We start from the raw sequence: 20,552 nt of genomic DNA on the forward strand, positions 1-20,552 counted from the left end.
GGGGATTTGGGGGATCTCTCTCTAGCAGCTTTTTAAAGAGGCTGAGGTATCAATCAGGTGCTGATGTTACACTGATGCAATGTTTCAGCCTATGAGGTTACTTCTGGACGCTGCGCTGCTTTTTATCAACTCACCAGCAGCTAATTAAGATACCAGTTAACATTTGACAAATTATAGTGTGAACTAATGTGCTAAGATTGCTACATGATGTTTGATTCCAAATTAATTAGGGGCTTTCTGTCAGGGACTTAAACATTTTAAAATGGGACTAATGATCTGTTTGGTGCTTTAAAGTGAGCCAATATTGAGTTGGGTCCATAGTCACTGAACCGCATGAATCTGTCTGATGAAACGTAGAGACTAGAAATCACAAAACGCATTTTATAGTGCATTTAACCCGTTTATTGTCATGCTTTTACATGTAATTCAAAGCATTCAGCAAAGAAACAGAATACAATAAATATTGTCTTCCATTTAGAAATTTTCATTCAAGAGTGCAAACATTTAGTATAAATAGAATAAAATATCAGTGTTATAGAATATAAACTCTTTAAAAAAGTGTTTCTAACCATTTCAGAGTAGGAAATATAGCATTTACAGGAAGCAGAAAAAAGACATTCATAGATCAGCAGGTGCACAGCACTGTTCCCAAAACCCAAGGATGACATCAACAGTTTTCACTCATTATAAATATATATTCAAAATTAAGCTACACGTTGTACTACAAGTGTGCAATCAGCCCAAGGATATATGATTTTCACATCCAACAGCATAAATATCACAGTAGTTTAAGGACGGGGTGATTATCCCACAATAAGGTGCAGGGTTGGTTGGAGTCGGCTCTTTTTGAAATGCCATTTCAGCAGTCAGATTTAAATTGCATTGTAAGTAATGAATAAGAGAAATACTATTTGGACAAAACAAAAACGTTTGTCTTGATAAAAGAAAAATAACACATAAAGTTTGAGAACTGACGTGACAAATCTGAATCAGAAATGACTCCACAACCCTGCTTAGAGGTGAAAAGGCGCTATGGGGCGGAGGCTGACTAGTTTATCTTCTTGCCGTTTGTTGTGTCTGCGTTCTCTGACTCCTCTTTGGCTTTGGGCGATCCACTCTGACCCTTGACACGTTTAACCGGGGTGGTTTTCCCCGATGCTCCATTCTTGCCAATCTCTTTGGTTTCGGCGGTGGCGGTCGTCCCGTTGGTTGCACCGTGATCGATGCACGCTTTCTTTACCTCGCCGGTGAGGGCAGCGTAAGGGGAGTGGCCAGTGAAGAGGGTCTTGTAGACGGCCGACTCGATGACAGCGAACGGTGAGGCGGAGGAGCCTGTCAGCATCATCCTCGACTAAAAACAAAGACAAATGTGTCGAAACGGAAACAATTAGGTTTAGAATTTAATAACTTCCAAACTATAGCAGCAGCTATAATCAGTATATTCAAATTAACAATGGATCACATGACTACTGTATGTAAAAGGACTTGCTTGAGTTGATGAACCTACAGAGAAGTATCAGCTGTATGTAATTTGTCACTTTTCATTGAAGTAATTAGGGGATGATCTGCATCATCAGGATCACAAACTAATAAATAGAAGATTTGGACGCAAGACTTTAAATCTGATGAAATGTCTCTGCGTTAATTTGACAGATCAGAGACGATGAGAGCTAAAAAGAATGGGAGTTGAAAGAAGACATGGTAGATTTATCTGTGTCTCAGTCAAGAGCACAAGTTTCTCAAAGAAGAGAAGAGAAGAGAGGATGATGCAAGCTGATGAAAATGATGCAAAAGCCCCAGCCCTACGGGTAACACCGAGCTAATGTGAGTCACCACAGCTCAAACTTCAAAAAAGCAGAGGGAGAAAGGTCATTTAGAAGACAGGACGCCACAGATTTGGAGGGATCCACGGCATCAAACCGTTTTACACGAGTTAAGATCAAATAATAAAACTAAGAATTGTATGAAATCTCTTTTTTTTCTGTCATAAGTAAGCAAATTGACCAAAACGTGCCTCACTGTTTTTCATCTGAATCGCTAGCACCTTGGCTGTTTTTATTCTCACGGTCTTGGTTTTCGGGTTTGAGCTACAGACTGACCTTGTTGATGACGGTGAAGACGGTGTAGATGAGCATCAGGTGGTGCGTCTTGAGAGGCAGGTAGTGGGTCTGCTGCAGAGCAAACAGCACCGCTCCTATCAGGGTGATCTTGGTGGGGCTGAACAGACATGCAATGAGAGAATGGTTATGATATAATATATGATCGAGATCGATAAATAGTGAGGGGGATCACTTTATGCTCAGACTTGAAAGACATCGCATGTGCTTCAACTATTATACACAAATGAACTAAATTGGAGACACACATCATCAATATAGATGTGTGTAGATCACATGTAATGCTGCCTTAGTAACAAAGAGAACATGTTTGATACCATTTGTATTCATACATATAGGCGCCTTCTGTAGCATATCCATAGATTTGTTAAATGCCCATGTTTGGTTCAGAATAGTAAGACATTTTGGAAAATTGGCTTATACCACTGTCATCTTTAAGGTAATAATAAAAAGGTACAACCATGAGCCAATCATCTTATATTATTTGCTTACCAGCATCTCTAAAGGTCAAAAATAAATATATTGTATCGTGTTTGTTTAATCCATGCAGTGTAAAAAGTTTAAAAATAGCAAGTTGTATTTTTAGATGAGGGGTTATGTGCCAGACTATTTCTTGTCAGGCAAAGAAATGTCAAACTATTCCTTTAAATTTGACATTTATACTAAATACAATACAGCACAATACACTCTCTGTGATTTCATTGAAAATGTAGTTTTATCTATAGATCAGTGATTTTTGTGCTTATAAGGGTCCTGCAGAAGACTTACTAAGACATCTTTAGGAGCTCATTAGTCTCTGGTTTCCAAACACCTCGAACAAGCTGCTCAAAGTTACTTATCAGACCACCTCCAGCACCTGGTGGGGGTAAGAAAAGAAAAGAAACTTGATACAGATGGATATTCATATAAATAATCCATTTAAGAATCCTCCTGCATGCACCGTCAGCTACCGACCTTTAGCCCACCCATTGGCAATCATAACCAGCAGGCTGTCTTTGTATTTGCCGTGGGCCTGGGTGACCCCCCCAAGCACCTTCCACGTCCTGGTCACTTCCTTCATCCCTGACAGCACCAGCCTGAGAGGCAGCAGGGCAGCACAACAGTACACCAGGTCCATGGGGCAGTAAAACACTAGGTACCTGTAGAGACACATATGGCTCAAATAAAAAGTACACACACACACACACACACACACACACACACACACACACACACCTCAGTATCGGCTGTGTGTCAACTACATGTTCATTAAACATTTTGGCAGTATCACCTGCATGTTTCTGTCAAGTACCTGACTTCACCAGCAGAGGGTGCTGTGTAATTTATTTTGAGGAGGGTGTAATAATATGTGCCACCAGTAGAGGGTACCATAGGCTTCATATTAAGAGGTGGGAACTTGACAACAGCCTCTCTGTTTCATTCAATCTCTTCCACATGTCATGCTCCCTTAACAGGAAATGAAGTAGTTGCACATTTATTCACAAGAGAACCTTTTTACTAAAGCGGCAGAGATTCTCTCTCTAATCCTGAAAACGTTCTGCTCCCCCTCCTCTTTGCTCTTTGCTCTATTTCTATACTCTATTTTCTCAGTCTCTAGATATATTTACCAGGTGATCGAAGCAAGCAGAACACCGGTGCTGTTGGACAAAGGTGCAACAGCGGGCTCGGCCAGCATGATGCCGGACAGCACGGCTCCACCAAAACAGAAGAGCATGGAGCTGAACCAGCAGGCTAAAGGGCTGACTCTGGAGACCTCAAGAACACCTGCACAAGAACAGAAGCACACTCATCAGCAGGATCACTGTGACCACTGTGTGGATCTCCCCGTGGAGTCCCACATACGCGGTATATTTCCAATACATAAGGTATTAGCATTCCCACAGGGTCTTTTAAAAGCCTGGGAACACCCCTGCAATGTTTACCATAATAAGCATTAAATATAGTCATTATTACAGTGGAGGGATTTATGTAATGACAGTAATAATGCCTAAGAGACGAGCTTTGTGGACACAAGTAACATGTAGTCTAGAAAAGGTAATTCCACAGTTGGTGTTGTAGAAACACGTTTTAAATTTAGCACACAAGTGTTTTAAAGAAGAAGTGGAGTTTAACACGTTGGTCTCTTCCCTGTGTGACACATGCGTCTCCCAATCCCTGTAACCGTGTTAATATTAACTAGTCAGAGAGGGAACAACTAGAGGGAGGTCTGTCAAGCACAGGAACATTATTGCGTAGTTCAAAGTGCAGAGCAGAGGCGCGGCGTTTATTTGATCAACGCTCCCTCTGTGTTTCCACCATTTAAAAAGAACACTGTATTCCTTTTTTTTTTTCACTGAAACCATTTACACGCTAATTACTGCAACATCACAAGTTGTATGCAACTGAAATGGCACGTGAACTGCTGTGTATTAGCATACCGATGTTCTTACTGTAAGTCTTCGCTATGGAAGGAAGGTCTGGTGTTACTATTATCCAGCCAAAGATTGAGATTTGTTTATATAACTCTATTGATCTTTTACAGAGATGGTCCAATATTATCTAAAACCCGACTCGTCCAACTCTACCAGAATTAATGCCGCCAACGTACACTAGAATATTCCTGTTTTACTAAACTCCAGACGGGTAACGCTCAGTCGACACTGACCCACCTGCCCAGAGTCACTATATGGCCCCACACACACACACACACACACACACACACACACACACACACACACACACACACACACACACACACACACACACACACAGGACCATACTGGTAATCTGAGGATTACAGACAGATTATAGACTCCTGGAGAGAGATCCGTAGACCAGGAGGATTTATAACTCTATCTGCCTCCTCTGCAGACTCCCAGGGGATTCTGTCTGCTCGGCTCACTTTTTAACTTTGTACAAAGAATAAGGAAATGTTAGACAAGCAGTTGAGTTTACCACTTTAAAAAAAAGTGTACAAAGTTGTGGACTAGTATTAGTTTTTAAATGCGACATTTAACAACATTATCTTTTTGAACAGTTCTGATGCTAAAATAAAATGGGGGGGGGGGGGGGGGGGGGAACAACTTTAAAATACTAAAAGTACCGATACAACAATGTAAAAATACTTCTTTTTATGTAAAGACCGCCATTCAAAATCACCCTTCTGCAGTAAAATGTCTCCTCCTAAGGGTCACCAGATAAGTCTGAGAGGTTGTGAGATGATTAAAGGGAGAGGAAGGAGGACAAAACAAAGGATACAAAAATCTGTATTAATCTTTTAGGGACTTTTCTCTGAAAATAAGGGATCATTTCACCTCTTTGGGTTTGTGAATATTAGTCGATTTTGAAACTCCTATTATTCTTTGTCACACTTTGATTTGGGGGATAACCATACTTTAAGTTATGGAACTACTATTCCCATAATTTGTTGGTTTTGAGTGATGTAAGCAAGAAGTATGATGTTGCCATGGAGTAAGTCAGCTGTGGGTTACAACTTCCTCCCCATTTCTTAGCCTATATTTGTTTACATTTAGGTAAATAGCATAATTTAAAGTATGTCGAATTAGCTGTTGGCAGTTCCTGTTTGCAGTGTACCCATAAGTGTACAGACAGCTTTTACAAGATTACTTTGATACTGAAGAAAACTTAAAAAGGTGATGATTCTAATGCAACTTCTGGAGATATAAGGAGCGCTTTTTTTTCAACGAGTCATAAGTAGATGTCTGAGTGTTTATTTGTTCGTACTATTCATTTATTCTGAGATAATTATATCCTTGGAAAATGTACGTCACACTGAACAAATGTGTGTATTAAGTCTGTGTTCAGATTTGAGTTATGAGTCGAAAGTTTTCATGCAAATTGTGGCAGTCAGGCACTAAGAGTTTAAAAGTACCTTTTAAAAGTCTCCATCCGCTGTATTTCACGGACACTGCTGCTGCTCTAACCACTGACGGTGTTGGTGGGTGGGCCTAAAGTAACCAACTTCCTGTTTTTAGAACACCGGTATGCACCTGTCTCTTTCGGTTCACAGTGTCCTGACCTCACGTCTGTCCCTTCATCCCCCATCACCCCCTTAAACTCTCCCACGGCCCCGTGGGTGGGCGCCCCTCGCAGTTTAGAAAAACTCTGCTGTAAACCAGAAAGAATAGTAGTGAGCAATATGGCTTCAGCTCCGAGTGGTTACTGCATGCAACTGCAGCATCAAAAGCACAGTGAAGTGTCAGTGTTAACAGATTTTACAGTTATTTTGGTGTGTGATTTCAGTTTTGCAACGATGACACAACCACACAGTTTGTTTTGTTCTTTTGTGTGTACATGAAGTCTGATGTAATGAATGTTTCTGGTTTAAAATAAACGAGCTGGGACGGTTAGAAGAGGAGGAAGTTTAGGGGGGGAAAAAGCACCCAAATGTGAAACAGGAAAGAGTCCTCAGCCTGCATGAGTTATAAATGCTCAGTATCAGGGCTTTTGGTCTAATAGCACTCAGTTCACAAGTGCAGCACATTGCTTACATAGTTAACAGGGTCGCTATGTCATCCCTTTTAGTTGCAGAGCGAAACAAACTGCTGCAGTAAGTGACCTCAGGTGGTAACGTTTGAGCTGAATGTTTCCAAAGCCTCATTTCAATATAGCACCTCTGGTATGCAACAGTTGCTTTTCAGACGGTAAAAATAATAATGCTTTGTTTACATTTTACACTGAAATATGTCACTCTGTTTGGACTGCTCTGACCTGCTGGGCTACCAACACACCCGTACCAGATAAAGATCCTGTTTTCCTGGTTTGCATTTAAGGAAACACCAGACATTTGCAAGTCAAATTTGGCGAATACAGGCCAGGAACACCACAGCTGCAACATGTCAGACTGGTTGTTGTTTTTTATTCCTCTTTTTTTCTGAGAGGAAAAAGTATCTTAGTATATTTAGTGTCTATTAGTTTATTCACATGCATAGAAGTCATGATCTTTCACAAATCGAACTCAAAAGGAAAAGGAGACGAGTCTTGCCGCTGAGAAACTTTTCAGTTGTCGCTGCTGCAGCCTGATCAAAAAACAGGACGGCATCTCTCCTTCCATACACACTTGCGCATAAATAAGACATTCCTCCTCAGACATTCCTCCTCACTCTTGAAACTGGATAGCTAGAGAAGAAACAAAGTGGCTTATCCCCGGTTATTTTTGGTCTTGAAGAGGGAACCACTGATTGACTGTCCTCCTCCATCCGATACAATCCACTCACAGCGATGTTTAAAATAACTCCACAGTAAACTGCACAGATGGTGTCATAAACATGTAGAGAGACCTGGCGAGCACGTTTTTAAAATCCTCAGGCTGGTGGAGAAGAGTTAACATATAGGAAAGAGAAAAGAAAGGGCGGGTTGAGAGTGGTTCATGGCATGCCTTTCCTTTTTTGGGAAAAATAAGAACTTCAGCTGGCTCCCTGAGTGTTAAATGTCTTGTTCTTTATTCGGGTTTTATTTCATTTCTTGTGCTATCCTCTCCGTTATGAGGACTTTGTGTTGTGTTTGCTGATCTCTGGCATTTTGTTTCTCTATATTTTCCCTCTGTGTGTATCCGTCTCTCAGCTACGGATAGATGGATGGATGGGAGCAGGGGACGAAGGGTTAAAAGGTCAGATGCTTTGCGAGGCAAGTTCCAAAATAGACCGTAGATCCACAGCAGCGGGACTACAATGGAGTGTGTGTGTGTGTGTGTGTGTGTGTGTGTGTGTGTGTGTGTGTGTGTGTGTGTGTTCTTGTAAGTTGTGTGTGTGGAAAGTCGACTCTGTGCAGTTAAAGTCCACCTGTCCCTGTAGCCTTTATCTCAGTGACATAAGATACTGGCTCAGTGCCGCCCTTTGCTGAGCTGATACAATCAACTGTTACGCAGCAGCACTGTGTGCTTTAAAGTCAAATTCATTTATTTATGAACTCATTATGGCAGAATAGCAACGTGTCCCCTTATGTGCCACATCTTGCTTTTGCTATCTATCTATATCTAATGTTTAGTTTGTGTGATCTGGTATTAGAGGGGTTCATTTAACTTTTAGAGCAGTAGTTTGGGCTGTTTAATTTATTCATCATTATTTATTATTTAGTCTACCCTCCTTACCAGGGTGGTGATATATGGGGTGGACTAAATAATAGAAACTGTCAATAAACAAATAAATACGTTTTTAAATGTAGCTTCTAATAACGCAGGATTAATAGTATGAATGTATATTGAATGTCCTTATGACAAGAAAACGACAGCAGTAGATCGAGATTATATGCACAGATAAAAACTGATTTTAGATGTTTTCATTTTAAATTAGGCCAATACAACCCACTAACTTTAAGTGTGTTGTCTATTATTTTAGCTACAACACAACCTCCCCAGTGCTTGCGTGGCATTCTGGTTTTGACACCATGGGGCATATTGTCGAAGTCTCACCAGGACAAACTCTTGCAAAACTGTGCAAAAAAAACTTGCTGAAACCTGCAAAAGTGCCGTGCCAGTTATCATGCGCGTGAACTTTGCGTCCGCCACTTGCTTACCTGGCTGCTCCCTCAGAGCCATGATTGACACGATGTAGTGCGCCATGTCGAAGTATGGAAACATGGACAAGTTTGCAAGTCCGTGGGACAGCTCGTCCAAAGGCAGCAACTCCAACAAATCCATCTTCTTCTTTTTTTGCAAATATAAAACTCTTCAGCAACAGGAAGCGATAGTCTAGTTGATCCCCGCGAGTAGTTCGAGTGGAGAAATAGGCACCGGTCCAATTCGGAGCATCAGGGCTTCATCCACCGCCTGTAAAGTCTGACACAAGCCGGTGGCCCAAACAGCTGTGTGTGTGTGTGTGTGTGTGTGTCTGCGGATACTCTGTCGCCAAGTTGCTCGCATCTGTAACGGATCTGTAACGCCAGAGGGTGATCATCGTCGGTGTTGCCCCATCGGCGACGCTGTCATCGGCTCGTAGCCGGAATTCCTGCTCAGTGTTCCGCCATGCTAGTGATGTGGCGGGCGGAGCAAGCGCGGCTGTAGGATTGGAGGAGCGAGAGCACGGGCGAGCCAATCACGTGTCACAGTGGCGGCTCTGTGAGGCGATGATAACAGACCGTGTAACAGACAAACATGCTGGGTCCTCAGTGTTGGACTTGTTTATCTGCATACGCTAAAAGTGTATAGGCTTACCTGCAATAGCTGGAGCCTACAGGTAGAAATGTTATAAAATAGAATTGATATGTATTACATGCTGTTATATTGTCGAAGGTATTTTAGGTCTGTATGATGCTATTTATGTTTATACTATTATATCTGTTAATTGTTTGTGCTTAAATGTAAAGGGATGGACACAGTAGTTTAATATTCATTAGCTTAAGTCTTTTTTTTAACATTTACTGTATGACACAGTAAAACAAGTTCTCTTTTTCATGTTTGGTCAGTGTGACATGTTTATTTGGCTCTGAGGAAAATGGCTTCTTTATCTCCCACCATTGTTATTGACCTACAGTTTGCAATCACTCAAAAAAGCTGTTAAAAGATAGAGTAGATTATCCCAAAACTAAATATAGTAATTACCACTTTGTTTGTTGTCTCACATTGGGTAAAATATTGTTACTTTGTTTGACGGCACACAGAAGCTTAAAGGAAATGTTGACACAACAACCAGTTCACCACAATTCATGTTTTCACACGAACATGTTAAAGCACTTTATGCAGATTCAAAATGTGTGCAGGAGGGTGGAGCTGGTTGATCCTTTCTGAACTCCTTTGTATTTGTCAAGTCATGTGATCAGATCAGAGTCACCGCAACATCAGTGCTTTCATGGTAAATTCCAAGACTTAAGTATTTCCGTAAACAACAAATATGATACATTGACAGAAGTTTCAAGTTCTGTACTGTACATGATGTGATGTATTACAAAAATGTTTTTGTTTTTTTAATCTATCATAAAATGTGTTTGTGCATGAAAACGGTCTCTACATGTGACAATTAGTCAGCTAGTCTTCTGGCCAGCATGAGCATGACACCTGGTGGTGGCTCATTAGTTTCTTCTTTGACTTTTTAGAATCAAATTTGAATAGAATCAGTTCTAATATTAATTGTACTGTTACAGTGTGGTTAATTGGCACAATGGTAGCTCTGCTTGCTAATATTGAGACACTGACACATCCATCCTCATTTGATTTTTGAATAAAAGCCTTTTTGTCACCATATAGCTTGACTTGGCAAATACAAAATACACTGCATCTTTCTGTTTTAACCAATACAGTTGGGTACATACATACATACAATTAAATAATAAACCTGTACAGAAACGACATGGGGTGCCCTCATATTGTACACCTTCAAATAGGTGCTGGGCAAGCAGCTGCAGCCAAAAAGCTGTGGTTATGACACCAAGCCTTTTATGTATGAAGCACATCAGACATTTGGTGTCACCCAGAATGAACAATCAGACATACAACTTTCAACACAAATGCTTATATTTAAGTAGCATCTGGCAGTTTGTATATCATCTAACATTTCAGTATGTTTCTGATCATTGAAATCAGCTGTTCTTACGCTTAAAAAAACCCCATTAATATAGTGCAATGTTTTCAAAGGTATTTTAAGAGCTTTCGAGAAGCTGTAATGTAAAGTTATTGCCACTAGATGACAGCAGTCGGTCAGCTACGACATGTATCACAATGTTGATATCTGCCCTCATAGAACGTCACTGAAACATAATCATCCAAAAGCAACAGTCAAATAATCAGTAATATTACACTCATTTCATTTTTTCTTATTAAAAAAGATAAATCAGTAAGTAAATGCATGCAGAAGATTGTCATAAAAAAAAAAACAGAGTTGATAAAAAGAGGCTGATAAAGATAGTCATCAGTGAATAAGGGTGGCGTTCACCTTCTACTGCCCTTTACACAAGCCATTGTGTTACTTGTTGAGCTGTGATGGGAACTCCTACTAGAGGTGATGTGATTCCAAAGCCATGATTAACATGGACTGATAGCATAGAAGAGAGGCACAATACCGAACATGCCCTGGTGATGATGTAACCTTCGTATTTAAAACCAACGTCACAGTGAAACTCCACCCGAGACCACTCCTGTGTTTGTGTTGGTAGCAGAGGGCTGAGATGTGTATCAGCTTGTTGAAACCTCTGACGTGTGCACTGTGCCGTCATTGAAAGCTGTGCATTATTGCCAGAGCCTGCATTTTAGATTTCGCCCAGCTATATTGTGTGACACCTCCCATAAATATATTATAGGACCGTGGGTCCATCAGGGTCAAGGCTCAGTGCTTGTCAATGCTTTCAACACACACAGACACACACACACACACACACACTCCTCTGCTTCTGAGCACTTCTCATCAGTATTCTCCTAGCGGTGCAGGACTAAACTGTGTCCACAGCGTTGACAGCACATGGACGGCCTCTCATTCCTCAGATTTCCTCCAAGCCCCGGAGGCTAAAACTGGGGATTTCAGAACAACTGGAATCTTTATTTGATTACGTCTGTGGCCGCCGAGCCTGTCACCGGTGTGTTACGGCTTGCTATAGCCATCAATTGTTGACATGGCCTGTTTGTTTGTGCTCACCATCACTAGGGTGGTTGCCAATCTTCTGCCTATTTCGTTCTAGGAAAGGCTTTAAGGCATAACCATGAACAGGAAAACGCATCGAGGCAACATCCATCTATATATTTATATGGATCATTTTCTAGATTAAACAAAATAATTCAGGGTTGACTTTGAGTTGACTCCCTTCCTTCCTTTCTTTAGACAGCTGTAGATTTCTTTCCAGTTTGTTTATTATGGCACGTTTTCATCGCATTAAGGGCTTTCTTCTCAGCCACTTGGGGGCAGCCCAGCACAACATTAACATATTACCACTCTATAAAGTTATGGCAAACATGTTAGCAAACAGTTGCCTATATACACATCTGGCAGTCACTTAGCTACATAATAATTAATTTCAAGGTAATTAATCAATCTGATTAATTACCTTTTAGCTCTGTTTTAGTCTCCACCAACTTAATGACCATTACACATCAGGGATGTTTTCTTTGTGCAAATATTTCGCTTGTCAACACATGTTTTCGAACTGTTGTTTTTGTCATGAATAGTCTACTTTCACACAGAACGGAGAACAGAAACAGATCCGGATGCACTGATCCGACTTTTTCATCTATATAGTGATACCTGGACTTTGAGTATCGCCCGATACCGAGTACTGATCCGATAGCAGTGTTTAATTAATGAGCTGTGAAGTGACTGGGATCATTCTTTGATATCTTAGGCAAATCAGGCTTGACTTAAATATTGCTTTCCAAACGTTATAAAACAAAATGTAACAATACATTGATATAAATGTACTGATTTGTTATTTATCAAAATAATGGTATCCAATAACATATTGGCTTATTGTCACCAATCACCGATCCAGCTCTTTGAGTCAGTATGAGACCGATATGCGACATCTGCATCTGTATCGGGGCATCTCTAGTTTTATTATCGTAGCGTGCGATCCCAGCACAGAGGAGAACCATGTAATTGTGTAAAATAAAGCCGGATTGGCGTCATCCTTTAACAGACTAAAGATGTCAGAGGTGTCTTACTTACTTACTGTCTGCTGGATTGAATTGGTTGTGACAGACAGCAGATGCACCGTTATGCAACTTAGGGGAACATACGCTTTTGCCTTAAAGTTTTTATTTTGAAGGAGTAAATGTAGAGAGAAGAGAGTGGAAGCAGGACACAAGCGACACCTTATGAAAGATGACATAAAGACAGCATGAGTAATGATGAATGTGCCACACATCTGTTCTGATTACATTGTTGTTCAGGTGTTGTTCAAGTGCTGAAGTTCATGTGGAATTCCCCCCAAAATGTAACCGATGACACACGAAACACAGGACCTTTTTTAGACCAAATGAAAAAGGGACATGAAGCTCTCTGCCTGTCTGCATGTTGTTGTGTAGCAACCGAGCAAATTCCTGGGTATGGTGAGCAAGATGCAGTATACCAGCCCATTAATCAAACTCAACCACTGAACGGATCCATTTGTGTGTACTGTACGTGTGTGACTCTCTCTTTGCTCTGCAGTAAATTACTCTCCAAGTAAAATAATCTTGTACAAACAGGATTTTTCACCATCGAGACAGGCAGAAGGTCATGGCCAGGGAGTTGCTCAATTATTTGAACAATGAAAGTATGTTTAGAAAAATACCTTTGGTTCTCAGATGCATTAAAAATACCTCTCAATACCTCCCTTATTTATGTCCTATATTCAACCACAACCGAGCTTCCGTCTGATCCTTGAGTTGGAGATTGTTTCACAGCTGTGACTGATTTCTCCTCCACGTGTTCTACACTCTTGTGAATCACTCATTCAAACGACTTTTAATTATAGATTGAAACCCTAATCTTCCTTAACTGCCTGCTTATGTTTCTGCAAACAATTATTCTTCAAAGTTGAACCCTATTGTCGATGACTGATGCGTTTTTGACAAAAGCAAGACTTACTGTACACGTATTTACAGCTCAGTGGTTTGTAAAAAGCACAATCCTTTAGTTCCCCATTCTGGACAAATTAACCTTGATTCTCTGTTCAGAGTTTAGAGCATCTCTATTGACTCCCAACAGCACTCAACATGGTATCGGCTGAGCCAGCGGCTCGCAGCTAATGCTGCTAACAAGATGAACAGTGCAAACAACGGCAACAGTGCTGACAGAGCTAGTGTTTACCTGAGGGGCGATCGGAGATTGGACTTAAAATGTTTTTGACGGATATAGTTACTAGCTACTTCACAGATTTCGATTTGACATAATATATGAAAGATGATAGTATACAACACATTGTTAAAATGTGTGGCTCCCAACCATGTGGCTTGTGACCTGTTAAAACAGTTTCTAGTTGGGGCTCCTAGTCATGTTGGCTGTCTTTGAGATGTCTATGTCTAAAACACTTCACTGTATAATAAGTAGTTTAAATGAGCTCCACATGGACCAGTTGAACTGTGCTTATGCATTCATGGAGCAGTCTCATAATTTCATATAATAATGTATCATGTAATTTTACTGCAGAAGAAGTTACTTAATGTACATTTTACTGATAATACTTTTACTTAAGTAACATTTGAATGCAGGGCTTTTACTTATACATTTTTTATATTGTGGTATTGGTACTTTTAGTTGAAAAATCTTCCACCACTGTGATACAGTTGACAATTTTATCAGACTTCGCCTCAATGACAGCCAGAGCGAGGAAAACTGTCAAAGAGATTTGTTTACATGGCTTCTATTCCAGACCTGGTGACTCAGACGCTTTGACGCGTCACCTTCGAACATTCATCCCCAGCAACACTGCTTAAAACAGAAACTAACCTTAAATTGCCCTGGAATAACCAGTAACATTTTTGTGGTTGGCTATGTCAAGCAATTAGTGACATGAAACCATCATATAGGGTTACTGCTGTTTGAAGAACATGGATGGGGGCGGCTGTATTGGACCTTTATCTAGTTGTGTTTGTTTCCACTGAACCTTCTTTACACAAACACACAAGCAATTCCTACTGGGATCAACTTCCCAGAAGAAGAATTATGGTGCAAGCAACACAATTCTAGCTACACAAACACAAAGAGCTCCAACACAGCGTGATGATACCTTGTTCATTTCAGCAGTGTGATGAACTCCTGAGGTTCCTCTCGCCGCCATAAGTCAAATGATCAAACTTCCACAGAAGACACAAAGAAGTTGGTTCCACAAAGACTCACTTGTCTTCGTCCTTAGCACCATGTTTATATGAAAACAGAAGTGCTGCTTTCATAATGACTAAAAGGGTCAAAAAGGGTTCAGGATCAGTTCCTTCAAGTAATCCCACCCCTTCCCCCTCTCTGCACGACTCATCCAGCTGAATTAAACTACTGCAACTAGTTTCAATCAGACAATCAATAGTGCCATTGATCTGGCTTGTATCAACATTGATTTCAGATACATAAAGTGAATGTGTAAACGAGCAAACACCTTTCCTGAGCTGTAGCCACAAGGATATAAATGCTAATCACTTCATTCTTTCACTCACACTAATCGGACACAAGTATTGGATTTTTTGAAACCTCAATCTTCTCTACTGTAAAGTGAGGTTGTTGTTTTTTTTCCACAATAAATCTCTGCATTGCTCATTTGCATTTCAGACCTACTTCATAATTAATTTGATGAGCGCTCTAGATTATGATAATGTGATAATACCATCACGCTGTGTTTCGATCTTATCAGACAGTCATTGCCTCAACTCGAGGCTTCTCTCTTGCTGTGTTGACAAAGAAAAAGAACATCCACTGGAGGCTGACTGCATGAACAGAAGGGCTGACTATGCGTTATGCATTATGTATATGTGTGCGAGAAAACCTAGAGTGTGTACCGTAGACAGGCCATGTAAATAGCCCATGTAGCAAAAATGGCTGAGGACACAGCAAAAGGCCGGCCAGACCTGGAGGAAGACAACCAGGATAAACCAGAACGATCTTGTCATCGGCAGCAATGATAAATGTAAAACAATATGTTTGATAACATCATATACACACACATTAGTGCTGCGTTGTCAACCAACTAACCGTCAGACTGGATTAGCTGTTTGCCTGAGAGGAAATAAACATCAGACTCTACATCAAAATATACACTAGAAATAATTACCTTTTGCGTACAAACAAATACCAACTTTATTATTCTATTGTGCTCTGGGAAGATCAGTTCTTTGAGACTTCTCTTTATTTTGGGTTTGCTACTAATCCATCATTCCTTTGTTTTGGTGCTTCTGGTTAAAGATGCACAAATCAATATTTTTACGTTAACAAAAGATCAAATAATTCTGTAATGTGAATGAATTTGTTTGCATTTAGAAGCCAACATACATTATCTTCTTTGCTTTGGTTTTACAGCCTTTAACGTTACTATTTTGGTTCAGCTTCTCCGCTCTCGTCTGTTTTCAGACCCGATGTGCTGTAGGTGCCCAGCACCAATGGCTGGTGGACATAGTCTCGCACTTTAGTAGCTAAAGTCCGATATTTCCCTCTGGATATTTCCCTCATGCACACTGTCTCACTTAGTGTTGGAATATTAATTCATCTACGACATTGCAGTCTGTTTGACTGTCTGCTGACTGTTTATCGGCTACGTGACGAAATTATTTCGTCAGTTTTATTCAAGTTGGGCTTTCCTTTGACGCACCTGTCACATATTTATACGTGCAGAGGCTTGCCATTACAACCTCATTAGGTGACAATAAGTCAAGTGACCAAAATAATCAATTAATGCTGCTTTAAAGCCACTTTCTGTAATTGTTTTGTAGTTATAGCATCTTTTATATTATTCGGATGCCTTAAGCCAAAGTGGATGTTAAGCGGCTAAGTAGTGTAATTTAACAAAATACTGTATATATGTGACTGTCAAATATCACCATTGATATATAATCAGACTGAATGACATACTAGATCCCAATGCTGCAAATTACCCTACTGACACAAGTTTTACCCAGAAAAGTGACAAAGGCCTGAAGTGGACCGTCCCCTGTGACTGTGACACGTGGCACAATGTGTTCGACAGCACATTAAATGTACATACAAGGTTAGTCAGTGAGTCAGATTGTTGTTTTACGCCTCAGGAAACTAGATGTATGTGGGACATTGGCTGCCTCTGGGTCTGGCTGGAAAAACCGCTCACCCTCGAGACCTTTCCACAGTGCTCTCAGCTGCCAACTACACACACACACACACACACACACACACACACACACACACACACACACACACACACACACACACACACACACACACACAACCTAAATGCACTGAATTCTATCTACGGCATCCTCAACCCAGTGTGTCTGCTGGTGTGTGTCACCCTGACCACACAGCGATACAGGGAGTCGTATGGCTGGCGTCACTCTGTGGTAAATTAGTAGTCGTGTTATAAACAGAATATTTTAGTCTCTGATTACGTGCGTACCAAATGATGGCTTAGTTTAAACACCAGTGACTCTGCACCAAGTGTCCTCTCTTTGATTACACACGAGGAGGTCTGGAAGATAATTATTATACTAAAGATAGTTGCACAGAATAATTTCCAGAAAGGATAAAGCTACATTATCACTAAAACATCAACCACTGAATCTTCCTTAAGTGCAATGGAATAGTTCATTGTTCTATTGATGGAGAGATAATGAAAAAAAAAAAACTATGTTGGTGGTGGAAAGTAACTAATTACATATACTCAAATAATACTTTTTTGATTACAGTACTTAACTTAACTAACTTAACTTGAGTATTAAACCTCTTTATACCTCTTCTTCACAACAATTCAACGGAGTACAATGTTGTACCTTTTGACTCCACTACATTTATTTGGAAGTCAAAGTTACTTGATTGTGATTTCACATAAACTAAAGAATATGATATAAAATACAATACAATACATGCTAAAATGGTTTTCAACCTTTTTGGTAAACCCTGAAGCAGTGACTAGTTGGGCCCCATTTCTCCTCTGAACACAACACATTATTTAAATAAGCGTTTGAAGCCCAAAGATCTTTAAAAAACAAACAGGAGAGTATTTCTTCATTGAAGGAAGAGCAAAGAACGGCACTGAAATCTTTCCTCGATGGAAAAGATGTTTTTTTGTAGTTAAAACCAGCTTCTCCTCAACTTGCATTGCTGTATGTTGTATTAGTCTGCTGATCTTATGTGATGTACGGCAACTTTGAGTGCCATAAAACAAGCCTTAAAACAAAATGTATTCATATTTCCTTATTGTTATCAAAAGGAAATGTTCTAACACATTGATGATATCATGATGAGTCAAAGGGCCCATTTGACCACATAAAGAGTACTTTTGCCTCTGATGTTTAGTGTTGTATTGGTACTGTTCCTCAAGTAAAGAGCCTGATTACTTTTTCCAGGACTAATGTAAGAAATATTTTCAGTGGTTATAATGACTTTCTGCTTGGTGTCCTGAGTGCATCGTCAGGTTTTTCTCAAGATTTCCCTTTCCATTTCCTTCTCCATCTTTCTCCGGATGCAGCCGCTGTTTCCCCATACAACCAGGAAATGAGGAGTGTTAAAGGCTCCCGTGTGTAACACCAGAGTGACGCTAAGGATTACGCAGGGACCAGCTCAGTTTTTCTGCTGGACCCCTTCCAGTCATTAAAACAAATGAAAACACCTCTGTCATGCACTCAGACACTGAGTGGGAAAGGGCGGAGGGTGAACTGCACCCTCTTTGCAAACCACACCAACCTCGTCTCTCTCATAAACACACATATGCACTTTGTCTTTGCTACCAGGCTACACCGTATCATTTTGGGAAGGCCAAATGTGGGTGTTGCCTGTTTATGGTGAAACCATGCGACAGAGGTGATTAGAGAAATGGCTGTGGCAATACCTTAATAGAAGGACTTTATGTTATTTAGAGAGAGTTCAGTGGAAAGAGAAGGGACAATTAGATGAATTGGCATCACCAAAATTACATGATTTGTTCCCTCCACAATGTGTGTGTGTGTGTGTGTGTGTGTGTGTGTGTGTGTGTGTGTGTGTGTGTGTGTGTGTGTGTCTGCACCTCTACTGTACTCTAGAAGTGAAGGAATTGTGGATCACAAGGTTACAAATGAAACTGGAGGTTCAACCAGAGGACACCTGTGACAGTGAGAGTGTAAGCAGACTTTAAACTCACTCTGGCGTTAAAAAGGTCAAGCCAGCATTGACCTTTCACATTGGCCTTTAACTTGTTGACCATCAGTGAGAGAAGATGACCCACCACATTGCACCCTGGGTATGTAGGCCATGTTGTTCCCATGACAGAACCAAGTGATGCTTGTTATATTTTTATCCTCATTAAACCAAGAATTTTCTCATCCAAAAATGGAAAGTACCTGGAAAACTGAGCTTTGGCCTGATGATGCAACACATTCTCACTCCCAACTAAAATACAGACACTTGGTGAGTGGCCTTAAGCTTCAAACTATGCCGCTCTAGCTGCCGCTCTAGCGTCAGTTTTAGACGTGGCAGAGACGGCGTGACAATTTCCACTCGTTATATTAGAAATTAGGTTTACGCAACAAAACCACTTAGTTAGGTTTAAAATGAGTGAAATTGACATTACCCTGACTGACTAACGACTCAGATGATGACTAATGACTGACGTGACAAAATGTCAATGTTTACTTTTAGTTCTCCACAGGATATGATTAGCAGTCTCCTGGATGAAAGTGTTTGTTTGACCCGTCCACTTCCCCTTCCTGCCCTGTGTGGACTCTTTCTTTATACTACGTCCGTTGCTCTGACCGTCTTATAATGATGCGGATGGCTTTACATTGGAGTTAGTTGAATGCCTGTTGTGTCTCATACAGACGCTGAAGGGTTGCCCTACCTGCCCACGCTGGGGGCTGTGTGGCAGTAAAGTTAAGAGGAACTCTCTTTTAACCCTGATTTCAAAAGTCAAAATAGGCAAGCATGCAGTACAGGTGTTGTCGTTTGAAATCACTGTTGCTTATCAGGTATAATCTATGAGAAACAATTAAATTATACTTCTGTACTCTAATGACAGATGCAGAAAAATATGTCAATGAGAATGACTTAACATAAAATTGTTTATATTTAAACACGTGATAACAAAGAGCTCAGAGTGGCACTCAGTACTCAGTTGTCCCACCTCTTTTCAGATATTAGTTGTGATGCACAGTTTTGTTATATGCAAACTGAAAAGAGGACGATGAAGAAAAAACTGACCCGGAAACCACAGTGGTTTGTTTTCATGATGTGGAAATTACTGTCTGCACCAGTTTTGTTTTAACACTTTGTGGCAAATCTTTGTGGTTAACTATTCATGCAGCTGCATCACAGTAAAAGCTCCTAGTAGTACAAGTGCCATAACCGATTTTCTAACACAAAGCTACTTTATTACTAGTATATAAATTGAATGCATAATATATGTAGAATATGTAGAAATGTTTTTAGTTTAGTTGTCTTGTGAAATCTAATCAGATGCATTAAACAATTAAACAAGTGGAAGGGTTGTATTGTGAAGCATATGCACAAACTAAATAAATAGTAAATAGTGTGTTAATAGTAAATTAACTTTTAGTTAGAGCAGTGGCATTAGAGTAAACCAACACTCTACGATAGGTCAATTTGCATTCTGTTTGCTTGTGTGCTTCTTCAACTGTTCTTGTGATGCTAGTGACTCTCTCGCTCTCGCTCACTCTCTCTCTCTCTCTCGCTCTCTCTCTCTCGCTCTCGCTCTCTCTCTCTTCCTCTCTCGCTCTCTCTCTCTTCCTCTCTCGCTCTCTCTCGCTCACTCTCTCTCTCGCTCTCGCTCACTCTCTCTCTCTCTCGCTCTCTCTCACTCTCGCTCGCTCTCGCTCTCTCTCCATCTCTCTTTCTTTCTCATTATCTGGTTTATTCATTTAGACTGTAGTCCAGT

General features: G+C 40.4%; 1 protein-coding gene across 2 annotated transcripts; it reads right to left on the reverse strand.

The window, feature by feature from the left end:
- Nucleotides 1-387: 387 nt before the first annotated feature.
- On the reverse strand, nucleotides 388-9,094 carry tmem38b (transmembrane protein 38B). 2 transcript variants are annotated; one of them, XM_068704724.1, is made up of 6 exons: nucleotides 8,631-9,094; nucleotides 3,725-3,881; nucleotides 3,072-3,256; nucleotides 2,886-2,973; nucleotides 2,100-2,217; nucleotides 388-1,351 (listed from the first exon to the last, which is right to left on the reverse strand). In XM_068704724.1, exons 1-6 carry the CDS (start codon nucleotides 8,752-8,754, stop codon nucleotides 1,049-1,051), a joined length of 975 nt encoding a protein of 324 aa, XP_068560825.1. In that variant the 5' UTR covers nucleotides 8,755-9,094; the 3' UTR covers nucleotides 388-1,048. The 2 variants fall into 2 exon arrangements, with proteins under 2 accessions (XP_068560825.1, XP_068560824.1); XM_068704723.1 differs by having other exon boundaries at nucleotides 3,072-3,274.
- Nucleotides 9,095-20,552: the final 11,458 nt, after the last annotated feature.

This window comes from Cebidichthys violaceus, unplaced genomic scaffold (genome assembly GCF_023349555.1).
Source record: "Cebidichthys violaceus isolate CVI_PGR_0920_01 unplaced genomic scaffold, fCebVio1.0.p SCAF_99, whole genome shotgun sequence".
In the NCBI taxonomy this organism is placed as follows: domain Eukaryota; kingdom Metazoa; phylum Chordata; class Actinopteri; order Perciformes; family Stichaeidae; genus Cebidichthys; species Cebidichthys violaceus.